This window comes from Seriola dumerili, unplaced genomic scaffold (genome assembly GCF_002260705.1).
Source record: "Seriola dumerili isolate Sdu_G_001 unplaced genomic scaffold, Sdu_1.0 BDQW01000267.1, whole genome shotgun sequence".
Classification (NCBI taxonomy): Eukaryota; Metazoa; Chordata; class Actinopteri; order Carangiformes; family Carangidae; genus Seriola; species Seriola dumerili.
The window spans coordinates 2,525,803-2,551,510 of NW_019174522.1; the positions used below are offsets into that span (position 1 = coordinate 2,525,803).

Consider the following 25,708-nt stretch of genomic DNA (forward strand, 5'->3'; position numbering starts at 1 on the left):
ATCCTCCTTCACCAGCTTTGAGCTGAGTTTATTTGAGCTGGCTCACCCTCACACAGTGTTGTGTGCAGTGGTCTACAGACCTCCCAAATACAATAAGGACTTCATAAGTGACTTTTCTGATTTCCTGGCTGAAATTATGCCCAAGTATGACCGTGTCCTTATTGTTGGGGATTTTAATGTTCATGTGTGTTGTCCTGATAAGCCTATGGTGAAGGACTTTCTTAACCTCATTGACTCCCACACAAGAACGCGGACACACACTCGATCTCGTTTTATCATATGGTATGCCTGTTTTTAACTTGGAGATCTGTGACGCATTGTTTTCAGACCATATGCCTGTACTGTTTGATGTTGTTGTTGCCGGTAACACAGTTAAACCTCGCACTGCTGCTGCCCGGTGCTGTCGCGTCATTAACCCTTCCACTGCTGATCAGTTCTCGGCCGTTTTTAATCAGAGCTGTGTCGTTCCTGAATCAATATATAATGACACGGTAGGGGTGGGCAATATGGCAAAAATATCATATCACGATTTTTTAAAAATAAAATCACGATTTCGATTTTATCACGATCTTAAATTGGAAAAAGAAAAACAGACAATTTAGACCAAAGAACCTTTCTTAACAGATTTTATTTCAAATAGTCGCAGTTTTGCCTGCATGTGCAAACAACGTAAAGTTTAAGGTAAACAACAACAACATCCTAATAAAGTGCACTCTTGCAAAAGTAGTAACAGAAAGTAAAATATCAATCAAAGACATTACTGACAGTCATTTAAAGAGGATTTATTTATCAAAACACTAAATAGCTTATTGAAACGCAAAAATACAAACTAAAGTGACTGTGGTTATCTCTTTTAGTGCAACAGTTGCTAGTGCTAGTGCTTTAGTGCTTCCTCTTCAGGTGATTAAACAGGTTCGTTGTGTTACCACCCGACGTGCGAACGGTTTCTGTGCAAACTTTGCAAATTAAATTTGCTTGCGCTTGATCAGTTGCGGAAAATCCAAACCAATTCCATATAATGGAGGTGGAATTTTTTTTAGCAACCAACTCCGTTTGGCTTTCAGCCATCGCTCTCCATGTGCCACCGCTACACACACAAACAAGGAGGCGGGTAGGAAAGCGCGTCACTGCCCGTAATTCGCTATGATTGGTCGGTCAGGTTGACGACGTCAATACGTCTGGTGCGTCGGTGCATCAGCATAGAACTGCAATTTATAGAATGTGCCCTAGACGATCTCACGATCTCTGCAGTTTGAAAGATCGTCTTCACGTTGTAATCCTTCATGATCTAATATCGTCATATCGCCCACCCCTACGACACGGACGAGCTTAGTTCATGGTTTCACTCCTCCTGCCAAATAGTTTTAGACACTGTGGCTCCATTAAAAATTAGGCTGCCTAAAACTGAATTTGAACCCTGGCTAAATGACACTACTCGTGCTGTCAGACGCCAGTGCCGTAGAGCTGAGCGCAAGTGGAAGAGAGACAAACTGCAAGTGTCTTTTCAAATGTTACGAGAGTGCTGGCATAACTATCAGACAACTGTGAAAGATGCTAAAACTAAACATTTCTCTGATATTATTTTGTCAAACTGTCATAAGCCTCGTGTTCTGTTTAAGACTATCGACTCCGTTCTTAATGCTCCACAGACCGTCGGTGTTGAGGCTTCGCCTGCTGTTTGTGAAGACTTTCTTAACTTTTTTTATTGACAAGGTTGCTGGCACTAGGGCTCTAATCTCACCGTCTGCATATGACCCTTCAGTCTCTGTCCCCTGCTCAGCTGTCCGTGATAGGTTTGAGTCTGTGACTCTGTCAGATTTACAGGACACTGTTGGTCATTTAAAGCCCTCAGGCTCTCCTAATGATGCTGTCCCCTCTTGACTATTTAAAGAGGTTTTTCCTACTGTGGGTCTATCTGTGCTTGCAGTTATTAACAGCAGTTTGTCCTCAGGTGTAGTCCCTAAAAACTTTAAACATGCAGTAGTGCAACCTTTAATTAAAAAAACAGGTCTAGATTCTGCAGTTCTGGCAAATTATAGGCCTATTTCCAAACTGCCCTTCCTTTCAAAACTCCTCGAAAAGACAGTCTACAATCAATTGATGTCCTTTCTGGAGGAGCACAATATTCTTGAGGTCTTCCAATCTGGTTTTAAATCACTGCACAGCACAGAATCGGCACTTTTAAGAGTTTTTAATGATATTCTTTTAACTTGTGATTCTGGTGAATGTGCTGTTCTTGTACTTTTAGACCTAACTGCTGCATTTGACACTGTAGACCATGACATTGTGGGCATCAGTGGCATAGCAATGGAGTGGTTCAGGTCGTACTTGGCAGATCAAACTTTCTGTGTGGGCCTTGGTGACTCTGTATCCTCCTCTGCTCCTCTGTCATGTGGTGTCCCGCAGGGCTCAGTCCTAGGCCCTCTTCTCTTTTCTTTGTACCTGCTCCCGCTTGGTTCCATACTTAGGAAGCATGGTATTTTATTTCATTGTTATGCAGATGACACTCAGGTCTATATGCCTCTTAAAAAGAACCAAGCATTCTCTGTCCCTTACATACTTGAATGTCTTGCCGACATAAAGGCCTGGATGGCTCTAAATTTTTTAAATTTTAACGAAAAGAAGACAGAAGTGATTGTTTTTGGTGGCAGCTTCGAGACCCTCTGTCTAGATCTAGGTTCCTTGGCTCAATACCTAAAATCCAACGTCACTAACTTGGGAGTTAAGGTGGACTCTGACCTCAGACTTGACAATCAGATCAAGACAGTTGTGAAGTCAAGTTTTTACCAGTTGAGGGCCAAAATAAAGCCAATTCTTTCAAAGCAGCACTTTGAGACAGTAATCCACGCCTATGTCACCACACGGCTGGATTACTGCAATGCACTTTATGTTGGGGTTAGTGGGTCCTCCATCAACCATCTCCAGATGGTACAAAATGCTGCTGCACGTCTTTTAACTGGCACACGCAAATATGACCACATTTCCCCCATTTTAGCCTCACTTCACTGGTTGACCATACATTTTAGGATTCATTTTAAAATTCTTTTATTTGCTTTTAAATCTCTCAATGGTCTCGCCCCTCCCTACCTCTCTGAATTGCTGCACCCATATTCTCCCATCCGCTCTCTCAGGTCAGCTGATCAGCTGCTCCTGAGGGTGCCAAAAACGAAGCGCAAGCTCAGAGGGGACCGTGCTTTCGCTGTGGCAGCCCCTAAAATGTGGAACGACCTGTCTCTGCACATTAGACAGCTTTTGACACCCTGTAAGATGTGATTTTATTTTATTGCTTTATCTTATTTTATGTTATTTTTTGTTTTCTCTTATTATATATCATGTTTTTATTGATGTTTTATGTCTTTTAATTTATCTTGTGTTTATAATTTTATCATGTACAGCACTTTGGTACCTTCTGGTTGTTTTTTTAAAGTGCTTTATAAATAAAGCTGGATTGGATTGGATTGGACAACAGGAAACAGGGAAACGCCAGGAACTTCAAATGGACAATATAGACCTGGAAGCAGATTGGTAAGGAGACAATCTGTGAGAGACATTCTAAGGACAGCACAAGAGACGCAGATGGAAACCACTCAACTTGAGGAGCAGATAAAATCACTAAAGGAGGATGAGAGAAAGATAAATGCTGCATGGAATGAAATTATTGAGGAGGCTAAAAGTATACAGGCATCATCCGGCCAGTCACACTGAGTGAGGATACAAATGAATGGTGTCATGATATCAGAAGAATCCCCCGTTGAAACAAGTTGACGATCAGACAAGGTCAGAGGAAAACTGTCAGATTTAATAGACCACCAAACACACCATATAAGAGAAATGTCAGAACCATCACCCATGCACTTGAGAAGTGGAAGACGAGTGGGAGGAGAAATCCCCACAAAACAATGGCCAGAATACAGAAAGCCAGAGGGGGAGCAAGAGGATGAACAAGATGGAACCAAACTTCAGTGTCCCATAATGACTAAAGCACAGGGACATTGTGGGTTTTGGTGGACACTGTACCACAGTGTGGACCTAGCTGAGAAGGCAGTATCCGGAAAAAAATGGACTCCTCTAAATTGGATGGAGAAACACTGAAAGATGGTGAATGTCCATCAAAGTTCCTACATTCTTTTCAACGAAAATGGAGAGATGAAACAGGAAGCGCCTGGAACATCGATAACACCATAGAAGCTTTATTCAAAGTAATGGTAAAGAAAGCAATGCCACAAAAAGTGCATAAGCGTTTGGAGAATGTTGTGGGACTCATGAAAATTGACTGGCCTCTGTTCTCTGAGCATGTTGTGCACCCTGTGGAAACCTATACAAAAGAAAAACAGGGAGGAAGAGGCAAACAGACACCTGGCCAACAAACTGACACAGCTACAGCTGAATGAATTAACCAAAGCAAAGAAATAAAAGCAAAGGCCCACTACCAGTGGCAAAGTAACATGAATCACATGAACTCGGTCCAATGGTGAACGCAGAATTACGAATACAAGAGTGGAAACCTACAAAGAATAAGTACATTCACATCTCACCAGGACAACCATACATCAGAACATCATTAAGACCATGTGATGAAGGGACAGCAAAAAAGGTCTTAGTGAATGAAAGAACACCTACACTGATGCCACTGAAACCAGAACATTAAATCCTGTTAGAACAGGTGCCACAAGAACTGTGGTCAAAACACAAGACTGATGTAGGTAGGATTAAAGTAGCGCAACCTATACATATTAAGCTTAAACCAGGAGCTAGGTTGCCATATAGAAAACAATATCCACTGAAGCAGCATGCTATAGAGGGAATCAAGCCCGCAATTCAGTGCTTGACGGAGGTGGGGGTTTTGGTAAAAACAAAAAGCCCCTGCAATACTCCCATTTTTCCAATCAAGAAGCCACACTAATGATTATCGATTAATGCATGACCTTAGAGCTATCAATTCCCTTGTTGTTGCTGATACAACTGTGGTTCCAGACCCCCGTACGCTGCTCTCAAACATTTCACCTGATGCACACTGGCATACAGTCATTGATTTATGTTCAGCCTTTTTCAGTGTGCCACCACATCCAGACTCACAACACCTGTTTGCATTTACTTACCAAGGACAGCAATACACATACACACGCCTTGCACAGGGCTATGTAGAAAGCCCATCAATTTTTTAACAGAGTGCTGGTTCAAGATCTGCAACAATTAGACATTCCAAGTATCAAATCAAATCAAATTTAATTGTAAAGCACATTTATAAAAACAGCTGTTGACCAAAGTGCTGTACAATCAGTAACATAAAAACAACACAGCAAGAACACAAACTGGTGAAAACAGACAGAAATGACAACTCTCATACTGATTCAAAGGCCAAAGAATAAAAATGTGTTTTAAGACGTGATTTAAAAACAGGCAGTGAGTGCGTAGAGGTACATGTGCCACTAAAAGATCCGACAGGTAAAATGGAGCTAGCTCATGTAATGATTTATAAACGAAAGTTAAAATTTTAAAATCAATCCTAAAACGTACAGGGAGCCAGTGAAGGGAGGCCAGCACGGGGGAAATGTGCTCTTGCTTGCCTGTTCCTGTTAAAAGACGAGCTGCTGCATTTTGGACCAACTGTAGTCGTGAGAGGGAGTTCTGGTTAACACCAACATAAAGAGCATTACAGTAGTCAAGGCGGGACAAAATAAAAAGCATGGATGACTCTTTCAAAATCATTAAAAGACAGGCAGGACTTGACCTTTGATAAAAGCCTCAGTTGAAAAAAGCTAGATTTAACAACTGAATTGATGTGTTTGTCCAATTTAAAATCACTGTCCATAATCACACCCAGATTTCTAACAGTGGATTTTACTTATGGACTTACAGAGCTCAGGTCTGTGTGGGGGCCAAAACAGGCACTACTGGGTCGGAATAACAGAATCTCTGTTTTTTTTCATTAAAACTTAAAAAGTTTAAGGCCATCCAAGCTTTAATGTCCTTAAGACAGACCAACAGTGGCTGTAGGGTGCCGTTTTGTTTCAAGGGCAGATACATTTGTGTGTCATCTGCGTAAAAATGAAATGCAATGCCATGGTTTCTAAGAATGGACCCCAGGAGGAGCATATAAAGAGAAAATAGGATAGGCCCAAGATGGACCCCTGAGGCACTCCACAAGGTAAAGGCGCTGAGGAGGACACACAATTACCAAGGCTGACAGAAAAACTTCTGTCAGACAAGTAAGACCTGAACCACTCCAGAGCAGTTCCTTTAATACCTACATAATGCTCTAGGCAAGCGATAAGGATACTGTGATCCACTGTATCGAAAGCAGCTGAGAGGTCTAAAAGCATAAGAATAGCAGAATCCCCTGAGTCAGTGGCTAATAAAAGATCATTAAAAACTTTTAAAAGCGCAGATTCAGTGCTGTGAAAGGCTTTAAAACCAGACGGAACACCTCAAGAATACCATGTAGGTTTAAGAAGGACTGCAATTGAATAAGCACAATTTTTTCTAGGATTTTTGAAAGAAAGGGAAGTTTTGAAATGAGTCTAAAATTTCAGAGGACTAAGGTGTCCAGATTAGGTTTTTTGATCAGTGGTTGCACAACTGCATGCTTAAAGTTAGCTGGTACAACACCTGAAGCCAGACTGCTGTTTAAGATTGTTTGGATATTAGATCCAATAGTCTCATAGATCCCTTTAAAAAAGCGAGAGGGAACAATGTCTGTGAGACAAGTAGAGGGTTTCATATGACCAATAATCTCCTTTAACTGGGAAAGAGACACAGGCTCAAACTGCTTAAAAACAGCAGAGCAAGTGACAGCAATGGAGGGGTCATAGGAAGGGGGTGAGATGTGTGCTCTAATGGTCATAATCTTATCAATAAAAAAGTGAAGGAATTTTTCACAGATTTCTGGGGACACATCAAAGCAAGCAGATGGGGGAGTACTGAGAATATTATTAATGGTGTTGAAAAGAGCACGAGGTTTTCCTCTTTGACAGCTTTCTGATAGTTACACCAGCTGTCCTTCAAAATAACAAAAGACACCTGCAGCCTTTCTTCCATTTGTGTTCAGCCTTCCTGCATTCACGTCTGACAACACGAGTAGTGTCGTTCAACCATGGTTCAGATTCAGGTTTGGAACGCATGGTTTTAAAAGGGGCAAGAGTATCCAGGATGCTTTGACAGGTGGAATAAAATCGTGAGGTTAACGCCTCAGTATTGAGAAAAAGAGTGGACTCTGAGTGAGCGTCAACAGCATTATTGAAGGCAGTGGAGAAATGAATAGTGGTGGAAGGGTTAAATTTTTAAATGACAGTGACGGACGGTTTAATGATATGACAGGGAAGAGAGGTCTCAAATAAAACAGGCATGTGATCAGAGAAGACTGCATCACATACTTCAATATTAGAAACAGGTAGACCACAAGATAAAACAAGATCTAGTGTATGTCCATGCTCTTGTGTAGGACCTGTCACAGATTGAACAAGATTAAAAGAGTCAATAAGATTTAAAAAGTAGTTTAGTTGGACAGCAAACATGGATATTAAAATCCCCGACGATTAAAACCCTTTCATATTTTGGCATACTGCCAGCCAAGAAATCGGAGAAGTAATTTAAAAAGTACTGTAATTATATAATAAATTAATCTGTAGTCCAACCAAACAACAGTGTGAAAAGGACTCAATTGCAGTGCTAACAGTGCTAGCAAAAGGAGGACATAAAGTCAGCAAAGAGAAACTTAAATTTTGTCAAAAAGAAGTTGAATATCTGGGTAGAACACTGTGTGGAAATAAGAGATTAATTGCTCACTCACAGTTAGAAGCTATTGCTAAAGCTCCAAAACCACAAACAGTGGGACAAATGCTCTCTTTCCTTCGGATGGCAGGATTCAGTAATCTGTGGCTTTATGATTATGCTATCAAAATAGCACCTCTGTGAGCCCTAATATGGGCGGCAGGACAAACAAACAACTCAGTCCAACTACATTGGACAGAGGAGGCAGAGGGAGCTGGTAGTACAGCACCAAATTGGATAACATTGAATCAGGCCTGCCACCCTGTTATCAGGGATTGGCAGCAGCAGTCTTTTCTCTTCAAAAGGCCTAAGCATTGACCATGGGACACAAGGTTGTCAATCTAGAAAAACAGGTTATGAGGTTATACTTTTAGTACCTTAACTCACCATCCAAAGATGCAACACAGTGAATCCTGCAACCAGAATGGTGTTGCCTGTGGATGGCACACTGCATGACTGTGTCCAAACAACAGACGAGCACGTGATGATCTGTATAAGCAAACAATCACAGCGAATCTCACATTATCTTTAGATGGCTCCTGTTTTAGGGATGCTACGGGAAACCATGCTGGTTATGCCACCGTACAATTAGATAAGGTAACATCCAAATTCAAGCATTCAAGGTTGCACAACCACGTTCTGCACAGCTTGCAGAAATCAAAGCTTTAACAGCTGTCACATACATGGAAACATTTGGAAACACAGAGGTTTTCTAGAGCTGATGGCACAACTACGAGCCCATTGTTCTAACTGAAGATTGTGAAACTCAAACAACTCTATCTTCTCCAATACAGGCACAGGATAGAGCTGGTCCATTTGAGAAGTTGGTCACACGAGATGGTCCTCAAAAGAGTTTGTGGAGAAGTTCTCATGGTCATTTTGTGTTGCCTGTTTCATTGTTGCGTTTTGCTATAAGAAATGCAAGTGGTTCTGACCATTGCGCAAGGGGGGAGGTTATCAAACACCTCCAAGCAGATTGGCCATTTTTAGCAACACTGATAGAACATTGCATGAATGCAAAGTGTGTGCACTATATAACACAAGGAAAGCTTTTCCGACTCCAATTGCGCATATTCCGCCACCAGATGGTCCATTTAGGCACCTAATAATAGATTATGTGGATATGATCCAACAAATAGGAGAATGACATACATTTTGGTTGTGGTTGATAGATTTAGTAGTTGGATTGAAGCAGCGCCAACAACTCGACTATACATATCTATAAATGAGTGGCCAAGTTCTTGTGCAGAGAGGTTTTTCCATGGTTTGGTTTGCCAGATACTATCAGCTCAGACTATGGACCACATTTTGTAGCACAAGCAATGAAGATAACATAATAAAATGCTGGGGATAAAGCAGAGGTTTAGGTGTGTATACCATCCTCAGTCACAGGGAGCAGTAGAACAAGCTAATGGCACTTCAATAGCAACGTTGACTAAAATAATGGCAGACATCAATGGTAACTTAATTCGATGGAGGCTTTACCACTGGCACTAATGTCTATGAGATCACAGACTCACAAACTAACACTCCTAATACTCCTCTGAAATGTGCACAGGGAGACCAATTCCTGTGTCATATCTTAGAGGCCCGTATGAGGGTCCTCTGCTGTAATAGTTAGTAAAAGAGTTAACCAGTCATGTACAGCATCTAACGAACCCATAAAGTTATCTTCCAACAAATCAAAGGTGCCACAGAGGAGAAGGAAGCTTTCATCCCTGACCAGCAGCAGAAGATACGTCCAGGAGAGTGGGTATACATTAAGGTGTTCAAAAGAAAGTGGGACCAACCCAGATGTAAAGGCCCCTTTAAGGTCATCTTAGCAAAACCAACAGCCCTCAAGATTGAAGGTAAGAAGGTTTGGTTCCATCTTAACCACTGCTGCAGAGCAGACAACCCAGAAAGAACACTTGAAGCTGACAGAAGGAAGGCATTTCCTGGACCGGAAGGGGACGGTGACACCGCCCCACAACCAGCTACATGGTCTCAGAGCCCAGGCAGAGAGGAGATCCCAGAGACTGGCTGCCAGCCAGGCCAGTAACAACACATCAAGTGGTGGCTCTTAGTGGCAAGGCAGGGGAGCAGGACACAGAGGATGAACTCACGAGCCCAGCAGAATCAGACTCAGCAGGAACATAGAAGCAGAGTAGCAGGAGGAAAGACATTATGGCGATTAGGAACACTGATTATACACTGCGTGCACAATTATTAGGCATGTTGTATTTTTGAGGATTCATTTTATTGTTGAACAAATACAGTGCTCTCGGTCAATCCAAAATGTTAATAAACTTCAAATCTGAATATTTAAGACAGTAAAAGGGAGTTTTTGGCTTTCTTAGGAGATATCCATTTGTGCACAATTATTGGGCAGCTATTAGTGTGCAGAATTATTATGCAACTGAATGAAAAACGAAAATTTTCCCATCTCATTTGTTTATTTTCATCTGTTAAAGAGAGAATAACAAACAAACAACTCAAAATTTACAAATAAACATTTCTGACATTTCCAAAAAAAAGAATTCAGTGACCAATATAGCCACTCTTCTTTTCAATAACAGTCATTAGCCTTCCATCCATGGAGTCTGTCAGTTTCTTGATCTGTTGACGGTCAATTTTTTGTGCAGCAGCAACCACAGCCTCCCAGATGCTGTTCAGAGAGGTGCATTGTCTTCCCTCACTGTAAATCTCCCATTTAAGAAGGGCCCACAACTTCTCAATAGGGTTTAGGTCAGGTTAGGAAGGGAGCCTTGTCATTATTCTTTCATCTTTAAGGCCTTTGCTGGCTAGCTACGCAGTGGAGTATTTGGATGCATGTGATGGAGCATTGTCCTGCATAAAAAGTCATGGCCTTCTTGAAAGATGCAGACCTTTTCCTGTACCACTGCTTGAAGAAAGTGTCTTCTAAAAACTGGCAGTAGGTTTGGGAGTTGATTTTAAGTCCATCTTCAACCCAAAAAGGTCCAACTAGCTATTCCTTAATAATACCAGCCCATACCAGTACCCCATCTCCACCTTGCTGGCATCTGATTCGAAGTGGAGCTCTGTGCCTGTTACTGATCCAGCCACGGGCCCATCCATCTGGTCCATCAAGAGTCACTTTCATCTCATCAGTCCATAAAACCTTTGAAAAATCTGTCTTCAGATATTTCTTGGCCTAGTCTTGACCTTTCAACTTATGTGTCTTGTTTAATGGTGGTCAGATTTCAGCCTTCCTTACCTTGGCCATGTCTCTGAGCACTGAACACCTTGTACTTCTGGACACTCCAGGTAGGTTGCAGTTTTGGAATATGACAGCATTGGAGGATAATGGGTTCCTGGTAGCTTCACATTTGATTCTTCTCAAATCTTTAGCAGTTAATTTGCATCTTTTTTTCTCAACACGTTTCTTGCAACCTGATTGACTATTTGCAACAAAACGTTTGATGGTTCAGTGATCACGCCCCAATATCTCAGCAATTTCAAGAGTGCTGCATCCCTCTGAAAGGCTTTTTACAATTTTTGACCTTTCAGAGTCAGTTAAATCTTTTTTTCGGCCCATTTTGTCTGAGGAAAAGAACCTGCCTAATAATTATGCACACCTTGATATAGGGTGTTGATCTCTTTAGGCCACACCCTCCCCCATTACACAAATACACATCACCTGATATGCTTTCAAGCATTCAAGTTTATATAGCTTGGAGTTGGAAAATATGCATAAAAATGATGATATGGTCAAAATACTCACTTGCCTGATAATTGTGCACACAGTGTAGTTTTGCTAATATACAAGGTCTTAATACAAAATTATGAAGAATTAAAATCAATCATAAAACAAGGACAGTTGAATAATTATGCATTAGCAGGAAAAGTCACGGAACCACTAGGTAAACATGATCAAAAACTGACCCTAAGCCCAAATAATAAAATAAACGGCACAAACCTAAAGGGGTGGAGGTAGTAATAGCCAATTTTTCACATCAATGTGTAAATGTTAACTCAGGTGAATCCATCAAACCAGTAAAACCCCATCAAAAGCTGCGTACAAGTAAAAGTCTACGGGGACGTTTTTTTTTTTTTTTTTTATAACATCTGGGTGGTTAAAAACATCAGAATGGGAAAATAATATGTTTTACTAGTGGATGCAATACTCAGCTCGACAGGTACGTACACAGTCCTGTGTGACATGTTACAACGTGAAAAGAATCCCCCTAATGATGCCCATCTAGGTTTTGATTTGGAAGATGTAATCATCCAAACACATGTTTTGCTTACTGTGTAATACAGATGGCGGGAGGATATGGAGGATGGGCTGGAGAACCAGTGGTCAATATGACAGAAGGTACAGTATTCCTGTATTGTATAGTGCGCGGATATGATGTGATAGGCACATTAATATTTGGTAAAGAAGAACCCAGAACACAGTGTAGACGCCAATCAATCCAGGTTGTGTTAGCAGGACTTAAGATCATACAAAATATAAAATTTTGCAATACAACTGATGAAGCAGCTTTTCAATGCCAACCAGTAGTGATGGATGGTTCTTATCTATTCATAGCTAGCAACCATTCTGTAATCAAAAAACTTGGCATCCCGTACCACACAAGAGGAACACAGAACACGTCAGCTAGTGCTAAAAACTGATAGAAGTCAAAGTGGTAAATGGAAAAAAGATGAAGAAGTTTACGCTACTTGGAATCAAGAACCACACAGTGTACCTTCAGATCATCAAGCTATAGTAGGATTGGATTATTTCTGGACAAGTAGTGGGGTGCATACCTCTCCCATTTTTGGGCACAATAACAAATACACACTAGAAAATTCCAGGGAAATTTTGAGTGCCACGGGGGCTACTGCCGGGATGAGCACATGATTTATTTCCAGTGTTCAAAAGTCACCCTGATCATATTCTGGTTTTGAGAAATGTCTTGATATAAAAGACTCTGATATAAAACAATGTCACATCCCTCCATCATGTATTATGTGGGAAATATCTCATATTCTGTGTTGTTTTTCTTAATAAAACAAGAGGCAACATGTCTTCAAACTGGCATTTAAAGGGTTAAAATCCTGAAAACTAATAAACATTTGGTAGGTTTGAGCAGAACTGTGGTTTAAGAGATGTATGCAAAAAAAAGCAAAAACAAATATTGATATATGATGATTTTATAGCATTTTCTTTGTGTGTCCTTTTTTGGACGTGAGGAACCCCAGAGGGTACAAAATGTGTTACCAGTGTATAATAGACCTGTAACAGTAACTGACATTAGATTTTAAAAATATGTCAAAAAAGACACTTTCTTGCAGAAATCCATACCTTCAGCTATAACACAGCCAAAATGATCAGCAAATCAAAAAAGAAAAGTGAAGAAAATGTCCAAAAAAGGACAGAGGGACCCCTGAGGGTTAATAAATCCCATGAACCTCTATTTAAATTACCACTATTATGTTTTTTCGGTGCTAAATTTAACATTACTGGGGAGGAGAGCAACGCGACTAGAAGTGACAGGGAGAGAGGGCTAGTAGCTTCTCCTCTCCTCTGTCTCAGCGGAGACTGTCACAACTTCATTCACTCTTTTAACAAAACAAAAAGAAAAGCAACAAAGGAAGCAGTAAATGGACTTACATATTTAAGACCTAACTAAATGTAATTTAAGACCTAACATGCGGCTAATGTAAAGCTAGCGGAGCTTGGAGAGTTGGTTATCTGGTTGCTAGGCACGCACACACGCACACAGGTCAGGAGCTGCCGTTGCCATGGCAATGTGAAAATCTGCCCAGAATTTGGCTTCTACATGGCTTAAAACAATTGCAAATTATGAGAAAACCGTTACTTCTTTTCAAAAACCGAAAACACCGTGACAGACACCAAAGCCAGAAGTTTCTTACAGTCTATTTTATTCAGATATTCCTTAAAATGAGCAAGTAAGCTCAGTGCGAAGACAGAGTGAGATTCTTTTGAAAAAAAAAGACGATTACATTAGGTGTCAATGAGAGTGAGACAGGTATTGCTGCTGGACTCGGCACCCCCGTTTAAATTTTGTGCAGACCCTGCCTGTCAAAGTTACATTTTATGAATCCCAACAACTATGTCTACATTTTCAGAAAGAATTATTTGTCTCCTTTTTACGGTTTGGCCGCGAGCTCGAGTTAAAAATAAAAATAAAGGTTATTTTTTACTGCTTCACGCACTCTAGCCAACTGACGCTGTCACTCTAACTTTGAAGAAAAAGTGATTTCCACTCCTCCTTTGAGTGCTCATAGTTTGAAAAGTTTACATGTTATGTAAAAACAGTTGCTGTGTTTTGGAGAGAGCAGAAGTTTTCCTCCGTTTTATAGTTTGAATCACATTTCTACGTGCAGGTATGAGAGAGCTGGGTGACTCAGAAAAAAGGTGAAATTTTGTAGAAAAAAGGTGAAATTTTGTGGGTTTTTAAAGAAAATTCCAATGCATTCCTAATGTATTATTTATTCCCAGTATTTTGGGAATAACTTTGGGAAAAATTGGAATTTTAACACCAAAAGTCATAGCACCTCTTTCAGGATCAAGACGCACGTTTTGATGTATATATTACCAGGGTTTTCTCAAAGCTGCGGGACGAGTTACGCGCTAAAATTTGGCGGAAGAATAATAATAAGCCCGAGGCACTCCTCTCAGCTATTCTAGCTGCAGAGGAGTGCCTCGGAGCTGAGCACCCGTGGCACTAATAATAAAAACAGTGTGGGTCTTGATATTGATGTTGTGATCCAGGGTTTGTTGTTTGGAAAGCAGTGTACAGTCCTTGCTGGTATTACAATGTCCATACAGAAGTAAATGTAGTCCATGGTACATTCAACCATTTATCAAGGTCAGGGTCTTTCCTGTTATCATTTTCCTGTGACTTCAACAGTACATTCCAATCGGTGCACTCAACAGAGTCTTTTAGACACTCACTGGCCTCCGGGGTCCAGTTCCTGAATGATCGGGTGGTTGCAGCCTGCCTCAGTACACAGGGCTTGTTGGAAGGCTGAAGAAAAACCAAATTATGACCTGATTTGCCAAGTGGTGGTGGAGCTGAAGCAGTGTAGGCCTCCTTGACATTTGCATACAACAGATGAAGTGTCTTATTTTACCTTGCGGAACAGTCAACATACTTAGTGAAGCCAGTCAGGTGAGAGGTGAGAGTTACATGGTTAAAATCCCTTGATATTGCAATGAAAGCATCAGGGTGCTGGGTCTGTACTCTCGCAACAGTCTCATAAATGATTTCACATGCGACTGTAGGCTCTGCTTGTGGTTGAATGTAAACAACAATGGTGACGATGTCTAAGAACTCCCTTGGTACATAGTACTGTCTAAGACCTCCTCCTTCACTGTAATGTGACCTAGCAGAAGACCAAGGAGTACGTATGTACATTGGAGATGAATGAAAAAAAATGATAGAGGACTTAAAGACACTAAGAAATTAACATGTGCAAAACTCCAACTGGAACACCAAGGCACACGCAAAATGGGACTGATTTAACAATCTGTCCTGTTAGAAAATATTACAGTTTCCACTTCAAATTCACAATAGGGGAGAAGTTGGAGTAGCAGGATTGGCCGAACCTGAATCTGCATATGATCATCCATGTGTACGTGTTTATAAAGAGATGAACTTGCAGGAAGCATGTGACTAACCACAGGAATATGTTTATGAGGAAATTCATTTGCAGGATGTATAGATTAGTGAATTACATTACAAAATGACAGAACAACCAATAAGACAAAAAACTGATGGAAGGTCACAGGAAAAGAATAAAGGAAAGCCGGAAAAACAGTATAATGAAGAACTCCAGCCCATATTAGATCTTTTGCCATATGGTGCAATAAGGCTTTGTGAATCTAAAACCTCTCTGCAATATTTTGGCTATTCAGTACAATCAGAAGGCTATACATTACTATCACCACCCTATAACATCTGTTTGGAAAGAGTTCACTGCAAGAATTGGAAGGCACCAGAAAGTTACACACTACCAAATGGAATTTTCCTAGAGTGGGTTTTGTAACATTAAGTTATGCTTATGACCTAATACAGCCTACGCGCGGTTACTGCATGCCCTTACTAACCAAAGGTCTGACAGAAGTCATCACTTTAAGGCTAAGACAGAACAAATGTTTAGTACTCACACTGCACTAACAAGGTATGGGATGAATGGCATAGTGCGCCACGCCCACAAAGACGGGTGATCAATGGTCATAAACCGTATAATTTTCTGAAATTGTCGGCTATTTTCACATAAAGTAACAAGCCCATTTAAATACTGATAATTGTAATTGCGTTATTTAATTTGAATAAGTAATTAGTTACACTACTCGTTACTGCAAAAAATTGTGGAATTACAGTAACAAGTTACTTAGTAACATGTTACAATTAATATAAAGTGAACCAGTGATGACACAGTGTATGTTCACTTTAGTTCATGATTGCTTAGTTTTTTTATGCCTCAATACTCAAAGTGCATGAAGCAACAGGTGCAGAGAGGAAGTGACATTTTTTAAGATATAATTAGTGTTGTTTTTGGCGGCCTGTTTTAATTTTAGTTTTAGTCTAGTCTTTGTGTCAAGCTGTCATTTTAGTTTTCATCAGTTTTAGTCACGTTCATACTCTTTTTAGTCTAGTCAAGTTTTAGTCGACTAAAAGTCTGAGCATTTTAGTCTTATTTTAGTCAGAATCATCCATGACTATTTTAGTCTAGTTTTAGTCGACGAAAACTGATGACATTTTAGTCTAGTTTTAGTCAATGAAAATTTTATTTTAGTCTCTTTCTAGTAATGCAATTCTATTTAACCCAGTATAGTATAAGTACCTAGTAGTATAGACAAAACCAAAATTTTCTTTTAGCCAAACCCATTTCACAGTTCAAACAAGGTTATCTTATTATTATATTATTGTTACCTTATAGACTCAAGAATACATCCATTCCAGACACACAAGACGCTCTGATTTGAATTTACAACATATTTATTTTACCAACCAAACATGTTTTCCGGTGATTTGTGGCCGCATTTCTCCCCATCTTTTTCCACAACACATTCTGGGTTTTTTTTCCACCTCTATGTAATGAAAGTGTGTCCAAATGTCATTTCATCTTTTTCTTCCAAAGAAGAACCCCGACTGGCTGCCGGCCATCGGTCCTTTTCTCTGTCATATTATGTTTCTGAAATTGTCATTCAACCGCAGCTGCAACTTCTAAATGCCGCCCGCGAGTGGGGATTGAGGAAGTGATGTCGCATGCGGCGGCGCAGTGCGACCTGATGAAGTGAGACACAGGAAACAGAAATACTGCAAAATAATAATAACTCGACTAAACGAGTCGAAATGACGTTATAACATTTCGTCTCGTCTCGTTTTAGTCAACGAAAATGAAGAGACATTTTAGCAGAGTTTTTGTTTTGTAAACCACATTTAGTCTCGTTTTTATTCGTCAACAATATTGCATTATATATTTAATTATAGTTATCGTCACATGACCAGCATTTACATTGCGTCTCGTCTCGTTTTCGTCACGTGATAAAGGTTCGTTGACGAAGATATTTAGTCATAATTTTCGTTGACGAAAGCAACACTAGATATAATGCTGCTTGGCATTTTCATGATATCGATAATGATGAATATTTACAGTTTTGTCATATTTGGGGATATAATTTCTCTCACAACATATGTTGCGGTTTATTGTCTACAATTCTTGCAGGTATCTCAAGACACTCAACAACCAATCAGAAGGGGGGTTCAAATTGTAGTGGAAACTGACTGATTTGGTGTTTGGCTTGAGTTAAGCCACTTGTGCGTGTAGGTGGAAAACTAATCAGTATGTCACAAATTCACACACCTACATTACTGTGTTTACTGTCTGTGTTCATGAGTTCAGTGAGTGAGTCTGGGATGAATGAGATGATACTCACCCACACTGAGGGCAGCAGCCAGCAGGATCACAACACGCCACATCATCTGAAGACAAGACACACCAGTTGATTAGAGATGAAATCCACAGTGACAGAGGCCCAGAGTCCATTTCCTGCACAGCAACAACCTGTCCTGTGTGAGGTTCGAGGCTGCGTTCACAACACGACCATTTAATTTTAAAAATAAATCCATCTGTCCATACTATCACACCTGAAAACACATATCACATGACCACTGACATACGTACACTGGGCATATGCGAGCAGACAGGAAGTAGATTGTCTACTCTAAAGTTGGGTAGTTTCAGAAAATATTATGAATGAGGAACAGCAAAGACAGCTGTAGCGTTAACATAACAGCTGCTAGCAACCACAACAAGGTCAGTGGCTGATGAGAGCCAATCATAAGGTGAGGTGGTGGTCTACGTCATCACTTCCTAAAGTCTCAGTTTCCGTCAGTCCAGACTACAACACAACCCCAGAGTTTTCAAAATAAAACAGAGCCCCAGAGTTTTCAAAATAAACCGCCTCCAGTAGAGTTCCTGTAAGTCACTGTTTGGGCGATGTAGCCTCAGAATGTGACAGAGTATCAAACTTTTGGTGCCACCTGATTGAATTTGATTTTATTTCCTCTTTGGTTTGAAACTGTGAGATATTAATGTCATTTTCAATTTGTTTTCATGTGTGTGTGTCCTATATGTCTATATTATGAATATGAACTTATTACAATATAATTTTTTACAATAAACCTACAATTTGAACCTATATTTGTTTACATATTGGAAAATTTATTATGCTGAATTAATTATTGGCATTGCTTTTGTACAATTTGATGTACTGACAACTGCCACTGAATTACTTTAATACTAAAGAAATCCTAAAAATCTCATGATTCTCAGATGTCCCATATGTCTACATTATCTCATATATATGAGCCAGTTCTCTATAATAACAACATCAGGAATCTTGTTATTAGGACTAATTATTAGATCGAGATACTGTAAGATGTTTAATTTCTCATACTTATGAGATAGTGAGTCATAACTTAGAGATACGGAGGTGACAATTACAAAATAAGATCAAAATAAAACCAAGATATTGGACAAGTTCAAATGTTGACTGGATGATGGTGCTAGATCATAAGTCATAGAATAAAAACAATTCATCAAGAAAGGAACATGAATATCAGTAGCAAAGGTCAGAGCAATCCATCCAATCATTGCTGAGGTTGTCAATAAAAAACAAAATGATAACCAAAGTCATTAGGACCAAGATTTCGTTCCCTGGACTGGAGCCACACTATATATATATATATAATATATATATATACATACATTGATATGTGAATGAGGCTTTACAGTTACACTTCACATACATCTCTTAGAGCCTTTTTTGTAGCTTAGAAAATAGTAGATAGATAACCAGCTCACGAGACACACACACAGATACACACACACACATACCAGAGGAATGTAACCGTGGTTACCATTGTCTGCATGCTAACCATCCCCCATCACTGTGGTCAGACACTTTATGGTCTCCCCTCAGGATCCTTCCTGCTCACATATGTGTTCCACAGCTTAGTCAGCAGCTGGAGGGTGGTGCCAGGGACAGAGGAAGCAGCCCACCCTTCACAAAAACAAGACCAGGTTCAAACCTGTATCTGTCTGTCAATGTGCGAAACGTAGGATGACGTTGGAACTGTTGTGGAAACTACCTTCAATGGAAAGTCACTGAAGCTTCTGGAAAAGTCGTTAAATGTCGCTAGATGACCTAATGTGCTGTTTAGCATATTCATAATGTCATTGCGTTGTATTTGCATTCTGCTGAGTGTCAGCCAGTTTCAGCTCTTCACCTGTTCTAGATTAGTCAGTAGGTGCTTTTTTGAAAAAAGTCTCTAAATCGAGTGACAAATGCACAAAGTTGTCAACTCTGCAGCCTGTGAATGCCCCGTGATAGAAACTATGCAAATTGATTACAAAAGAGCGACGGCCAATGGGGAAACTCACATTCAGTCACAGGGCGATTGGCTGACCAATGGTGGAAACATGATCACTCAATTCCATTTGTCAGTCAGTCAGTTACAAACACTCCTGTCCTGTTTCGTAGACACACATTGAATTTCCTGTGCTTACTACTAAACTGGACTTGCAGGAGGAGATATTCACTTTTGATTTTTTACAAGTTCCAAAAATTCCTCCAACCTGAATAACCATCAATCTCTGAGGTTGGAGGGGTGTTAAGAGGAGTGTCTCCTGAAACACCGCCCCTACAGTGTACCAGACCTTTGTTGTCATGTTTACAATAATAACAATAATAGAAACATTGGAATCGTTCACATTCATCCGTCCACCACAACCTCCACCTGACGTGGACTTTGTCTCTCTTTAAACTGCGTCACTGATACTTTTCCCTTTGCTCCTGTCATCATTACTACAACCACTAGATGTTGCCTAGCAACAAATATTAACTATGATGTCATAATAACTTGCTGCACAGAAGACCTGTGGGCTCGTTTCTTACTGGAGGTGAGAGATAGTGACTTAACAGACATTTATTTAAATGTTTAAAGTAGCCGTAAAGTAAGAATAATAAAATAGAAAAGGTCATTCACTCATAGCTCAGGAGCAGCATCTACATATTGTCACATCTGTAATCAATACAATATTATCTTCATCTTATAAAATTACAAACTACAGTAATGATAACAAAGTAAATACGGTTTAAGAATAGAAAAAGGGACACAAATGTACACACACACACACACACAGGAGAGAGAGAGAGAGACAGATAGAGAGGCCTACACTTACTATTCAAAAGATGGAGCCTGTGCCCACAACACTGAAGCCTGGTCCATTGATTTAGTTCAACAGCTCTGATAACTTTTTATCTGTTACCAGTGGTGAAGCTTGACGCTCTCCTGGTCCATGGGAAATATTCAACAGGAAACCATCCACTGTACGGTGAGGCTCTGGAAAAACCCGGTCATTCTGCTCCACCACAAATCAGTTGTGGTGAAACACTCCGTCTAAACTGTTTTACATCCTGCGTAGAGTTGTGGGAGAACGACCTAACGAGGAGGAGTTTTTAAACCCCCAATCAGTTCTTGGTGTTAACATGTCTGATGGTGTTTGTGACATCACGGTGCCTCCATTAGCCCTTTTGTTTCTTCTGCTACTTCTATCAGTAAGTTGTAGTTTTTCCAGTGCTCGCTTGTTTCATTTGACAGTGTGGAGGTCTGTAGTTATTTCATCATCACCAGCCTCTCAGAAGCCAACCTCGCTTGCTCTCTCTTGGTCATCTCGGTTCATTTTTCCCACCATTTTGTCATAATGTGCATCGATGGAAGTATCAGGACCTTCCTTATCTTCCTTCCTGTGTTGAGTCCAGACTGATGGACTGGATCAGACTGTTCATCAGACCAACTGTAGTGCTACGTTAGGGAGCAAAAGCTGAAGGCGCTTGTTAGCATTCTTCGCTTTTCAGCACAGTGTGTGTCAGCAGGATATTTATTCTGTCGTGTAGTAAACATGCATACTGTATGTGTTACTATACTATAGTATCTGATTTCTAAGAATTTGGACGCAGTGCTAATCATCATGGACACATACTGTACGTACTTTTCCACAATGTATTGTGACATCAGAATCAGGTGTGAAAATCCTTATTTCTGTCATTCATACTACTCCTCCCACCCTTCACCTCCCTGCAGCTTGCTGCAGCTCTACCTCTGCTCTGACAGGTCACTGATAAACTGCTCTGTTCAAACATTCACACGCGACACTCAGAGGATGAGATGAGATAACGTGTGAGGCTTCAAGAGAGGTGATGAGATAACGTGAGGCTTCAAGAGAAGTGATGAGATAACGTGTGAGGCTTCAACGGAACTGCTCATCTACTCTTTGAAATATGTTTAAAATAAATGCTTTAATTCCTGCAGGTTTAAAATGTGAGCTGAAGTCAGTGTTGTTTGTCTGATCATGTGATCTTTGACTCTCAGGACCAACACTAAAACATCCTGGCTCAGAGTAGACACCAACACAGACCCTAACAGAAGTTACTGACTGTGGGCAGTAACTTCTGTCTCTAGGGGTCTCAATCAAAACAATAACAAAAGATGGCATTGGGTGACATCATAAAGTAACGTGGGATCATGGGAGTTGTTGCCTTCACCACTATTACTGTCAGCTTCTCCTAGTTTGATTCAGCAGTGGTTCAGCAGCTTTTTATCAGCAGCTGAATTATCCACAGAGGTGTCTCCATAACAAACACACCAGGGGATTAAAACCAGTAGAAACACCAATAAAGCAGTTTATGTTTAAAGATCAGAGATTCACCGACACTCTTGGGTGGACACAGGATAGGACGTCTCCAGCAGCTGCGAGCTGAGCTGTCTAACATGTCCTCAGCTTGTTTCTCTGATATTTTCAGATCCAGATGTCTGATGAATCCTTCATCTGGTTTAAATATAGAGTTGAAAACCACCAAGGTGTAAAAGGTTTATGTGGCTTAAAACGAGATAAAAGTCAATGATGAGCTTCATTCAGACAAACACAACACTGACACATGATAACAGAAGATATGTCATTGACAGGCGACCAATGAAACGTTAACATGATTAAAATCACAGATTTCTCTGGTTTGAGAACTGATGGAAACATTTTGGATTATCTAAGAACACAACTCAACAACATAAAAACAAAGGTCTTTTCATTTTTAGACATTTTAATGTAGAAAATTTACAGCTTATAGCTTTTAGTGGCTCAGGTATCCGCCCTGATGACACTTCTCCACCCTCTTCATTCAGTTTCTACACGAGCGGTTCCCTTTCATTACAACAGGAAACATACAGCAAAACCTGACCTTATTTAACCTCACATGAACTGCTTCTTAAAATGCAGCTCTAAAATAACTTTAAATGTAGTCTGAAGTTTAAAATTAGGATTTAAATCTGAACTATGAATCTGTTGCTGCTTTTGGTTTTGACAGTTTTTCAGCCACAAACACATTTTGTGACATAAACATGTTAAGTCAGACATGAGAACTGATTCAAATAAATCACATCCACATCCACCTGGCCGAAACTACCAACTGCTCAAATACTGTCTCTGCCACAGTAAAACAAGTGTGTATTCAGTAAGAGTGGATCGTCAGTGAGCTGTCTGACCTGAGGAAGAGGACTTGCCTTCAGTCCCATCGGTCCACTCAGTCTGCACCTGTCTGTTTTTCAGCTGCCGCCTTTCTATTCTGAGGCAGTGCTGCATCTTAGTTAAGCAGGGCTGCACCAATAAAGTTTCTCCAGCTGCGCTGCTCTGTACCTGACAGTTTAGAGCTGCAACCGTTCATCAATGACAGAAAATTCATTTGGCACATTTAATGGTTGACTGTCAAATAATTGTTTTTGTCATTTTTTTTTTTAGCAGAAATTCAAAAATATTTACAGTTTCCAGCTTCTTAAAGGCGAGAAGCTTCAGCTTTTCTTTGTGAGGATCTTTGGATTGTTGTTATGAAGATTCTCGTCAATCTGTGAGAAGTCAGAACAGTCTTCACGCTTTCCTTTTATAGATCAAATGATTAAAGGTCCATATAGTATAAAGGTAGTTATACAACAGGTAGTTCCAACCAAGTAATCTGACTGGACAGAGTCATTCCATGACTGCTGATATAGAGTACAACAGCACTGGGACTTTTAACTACATATATCACTCCTCTTCACAGGTGTTCTATTAACCATTAATTAGCGTTACATTAAGGGTCGTTATCTATCTTAGATCGTAACAAACAAAGATGAAAATATTTCCAAAAATAAAATTTGAATTAAATGATGTCTGGTCGTCAGACGAGGCTGAAGGGAAGAAGCCTGGATACTTCAGCACACACCTGAGGTAATGTGTAGATGAAGTAGCAAGGTAGTGTGCACTGTGCAGGTCAGGACAATGTTTATGTGTTGCTTAGCAACAGTCCAGTACCAGTCCAGTTGGAAGAATTTGTGTTGGCGTAGCCAAATAAATGACGAAATAAACAAAAAAATCATAATCTGTTGTTGCTTATTTAACAAATATGGCGCTCGTAGAACTGCTGTATAAAAACAGTATCACGTACCAGACCTCAGTTGAAATGGTTACAATAATAAACATGCAGACTGCACCTACCGTCGTCACCATGGTTATTATAATAACGGTCATGGCTTGATTAGGTTTAGGAAAACATGGTGATTTTGTAGTACTTTTAGACGATCTTTGTTGTCATTGCTATGATAGTAACAACGAACGGTCATGAATAATAGTGTAATAGTGTATGAATAATAGAAACAACGTGGGAATCGAACACTGCTCTCCTGTGTCATATTCATCCACCCACCAGAACCTCCTCCTGCCATGGACTTTGTCTCTCTTTATAGGCATACTACATCACAGCACTTTTCCCTTTGCTCCTGTCATCATTACTATGACCACAAGATGTTGCCTAGCAACAAAACCTAACTATGATGTCATAATAACCCGCTGCACAGATGACCTATGGGCCTGTTTCTTACAGGACAGTCTCATATGATTTAACTGGTTTGAATGTGGGACTGCATCGTTCATCTGAGAGGAAAATATAATATAATGTTAATGAAAAAAAACTCTCCACTTAAACTTTGTGGGAAATATGCTGGTGTTTCTGACAGCACCTCAAAGCCTCTCAGGCCTGAGCCATAGAAGAAGAGGGGTGAGACGCTGATGTCCCCTCCCTTTGAGACCTGAGGCCTGTACTACAAAGCAGGATTAGAGGTTATCAAGGTAACTTCAGGTTTAACTCTGGGTTTTCAGTCCTATGACAGTGGTTCACTTGATACCAAGGTAAATCACCATGGTAACTTATGCTGAACTCCTAACCTGCTCCGACGCAGGTTAACTGAGAGGGTCACATTAAAACCTGTCAACAGCCAAACATTTGACCAATCAAATCATTGGAAAAACTGAGTCATCATTCTTACAGGATCCTGACAAGGACAAGAGTTTACAATAAAGTGATCAATAATAATGAGCAGTAGATATAAATATAAAAATGGGTCTATCCATGTGTGCACTTTTAAAACAAAGCTTCTAAAAAAATGAACAGAGAGTTTATCACTCTAAATAGGCTTTAACTATTATAGCTTCATTTTAATTGAACAAACATTCTTTAATCCAACAGGATTTCTGACAGTGTCGATGTTTTTACTCTCTTCTTCATCACTGCAGCTCAGAATAACATGAGGAGAGTCTGTGACCACAGCATGGCCGCCGGCTCCCAGCTTCATGTGAGACTGTGCACGACACACTGACGATAGTATATTGTTAAAAAAAAAACCAAAAAAAAAAAAAAAACCGCCACACCCCTCCATTCTTCCACCGAGCCCGCGCTGCACGGGCGGGGAGAAGTGTGTGTGTGTGTGTGTGTGTGTGTACACACGCCCTATGAGCTCCAGAAGCGAGCGGCTCCGGTCAGTGAAATCCACGGCTCTGGTCCCCCCACTCCCGGCCTCCTCCCTGCGGACACACGCTCCTCTGAACGCGGCTCCACAGGGTTTATCACGGTGGACGTTTGGGAACATAATGTCTCCGTTTGATTTGTATGCTGCAAAGCCGCACCCTTCACATTTAATACCCCCCGTCAATGAAGTCCTCGGCCTGTGTGTGTCTTACCTTATGTGTCACCCTTCAGGATCCGTTTGTCGGGGATAGCTAGAGCACCGTGATAGTCAGTGAGTCCTACTGCATCGACCTCTCTGCCCGGACTAGTAGAGAGGAGGGGGTGGAGGGTGGAGCTGAGGAGCCGAGGAGTGCTGCCTTCAGGTACCATCGGAAAATATTGATATGATCTGGCAGGATAGTCATGATGACAGATGATATTTCTCCTAACGGAAGTATAGAGTGAATCCTCAGAGGTTTGTGCAGTGTGCATAATGTTGATAGACATGAAATCAAATATGAACAGGAAAAGTCTTGGTTAATTAGGTAGGAAGAATATTAATACTGTAATAAACTTAAGTAGTTAGAGATTTTAAGGTAG

General features: G+C 40.4%; 1 protein-coding gene across 1 annotated transcript in view; it reads right to left on the reverse strand.

Annotated features, from left to right (window-relative positions):
• The window catches only part of LOC111230469, a 53,462-nt gene extending 28,035 nt beyond the window's left edge, over positions 1-25,427 (reverse strand). Inside the window, exons 1-2 of the mRNA XM_022757218.1 lie at positions 25,342-25,427; positions 17,672-17,717 (exon numbers count right to left, since the gene is read on the reverse strand). Coding sequence (XP_022612939.1) covers positions 17,672-17,717 — 46 coding nt within the window. The 5' untranslated portion in view covers positions 25,342-25,427. The remainder of the gene's footprint in view (positions 1-17,671; positions 17,718-25,341) is intronic.
• Positions 25,428-25,708: the final 281 nt, after the last annotated feature.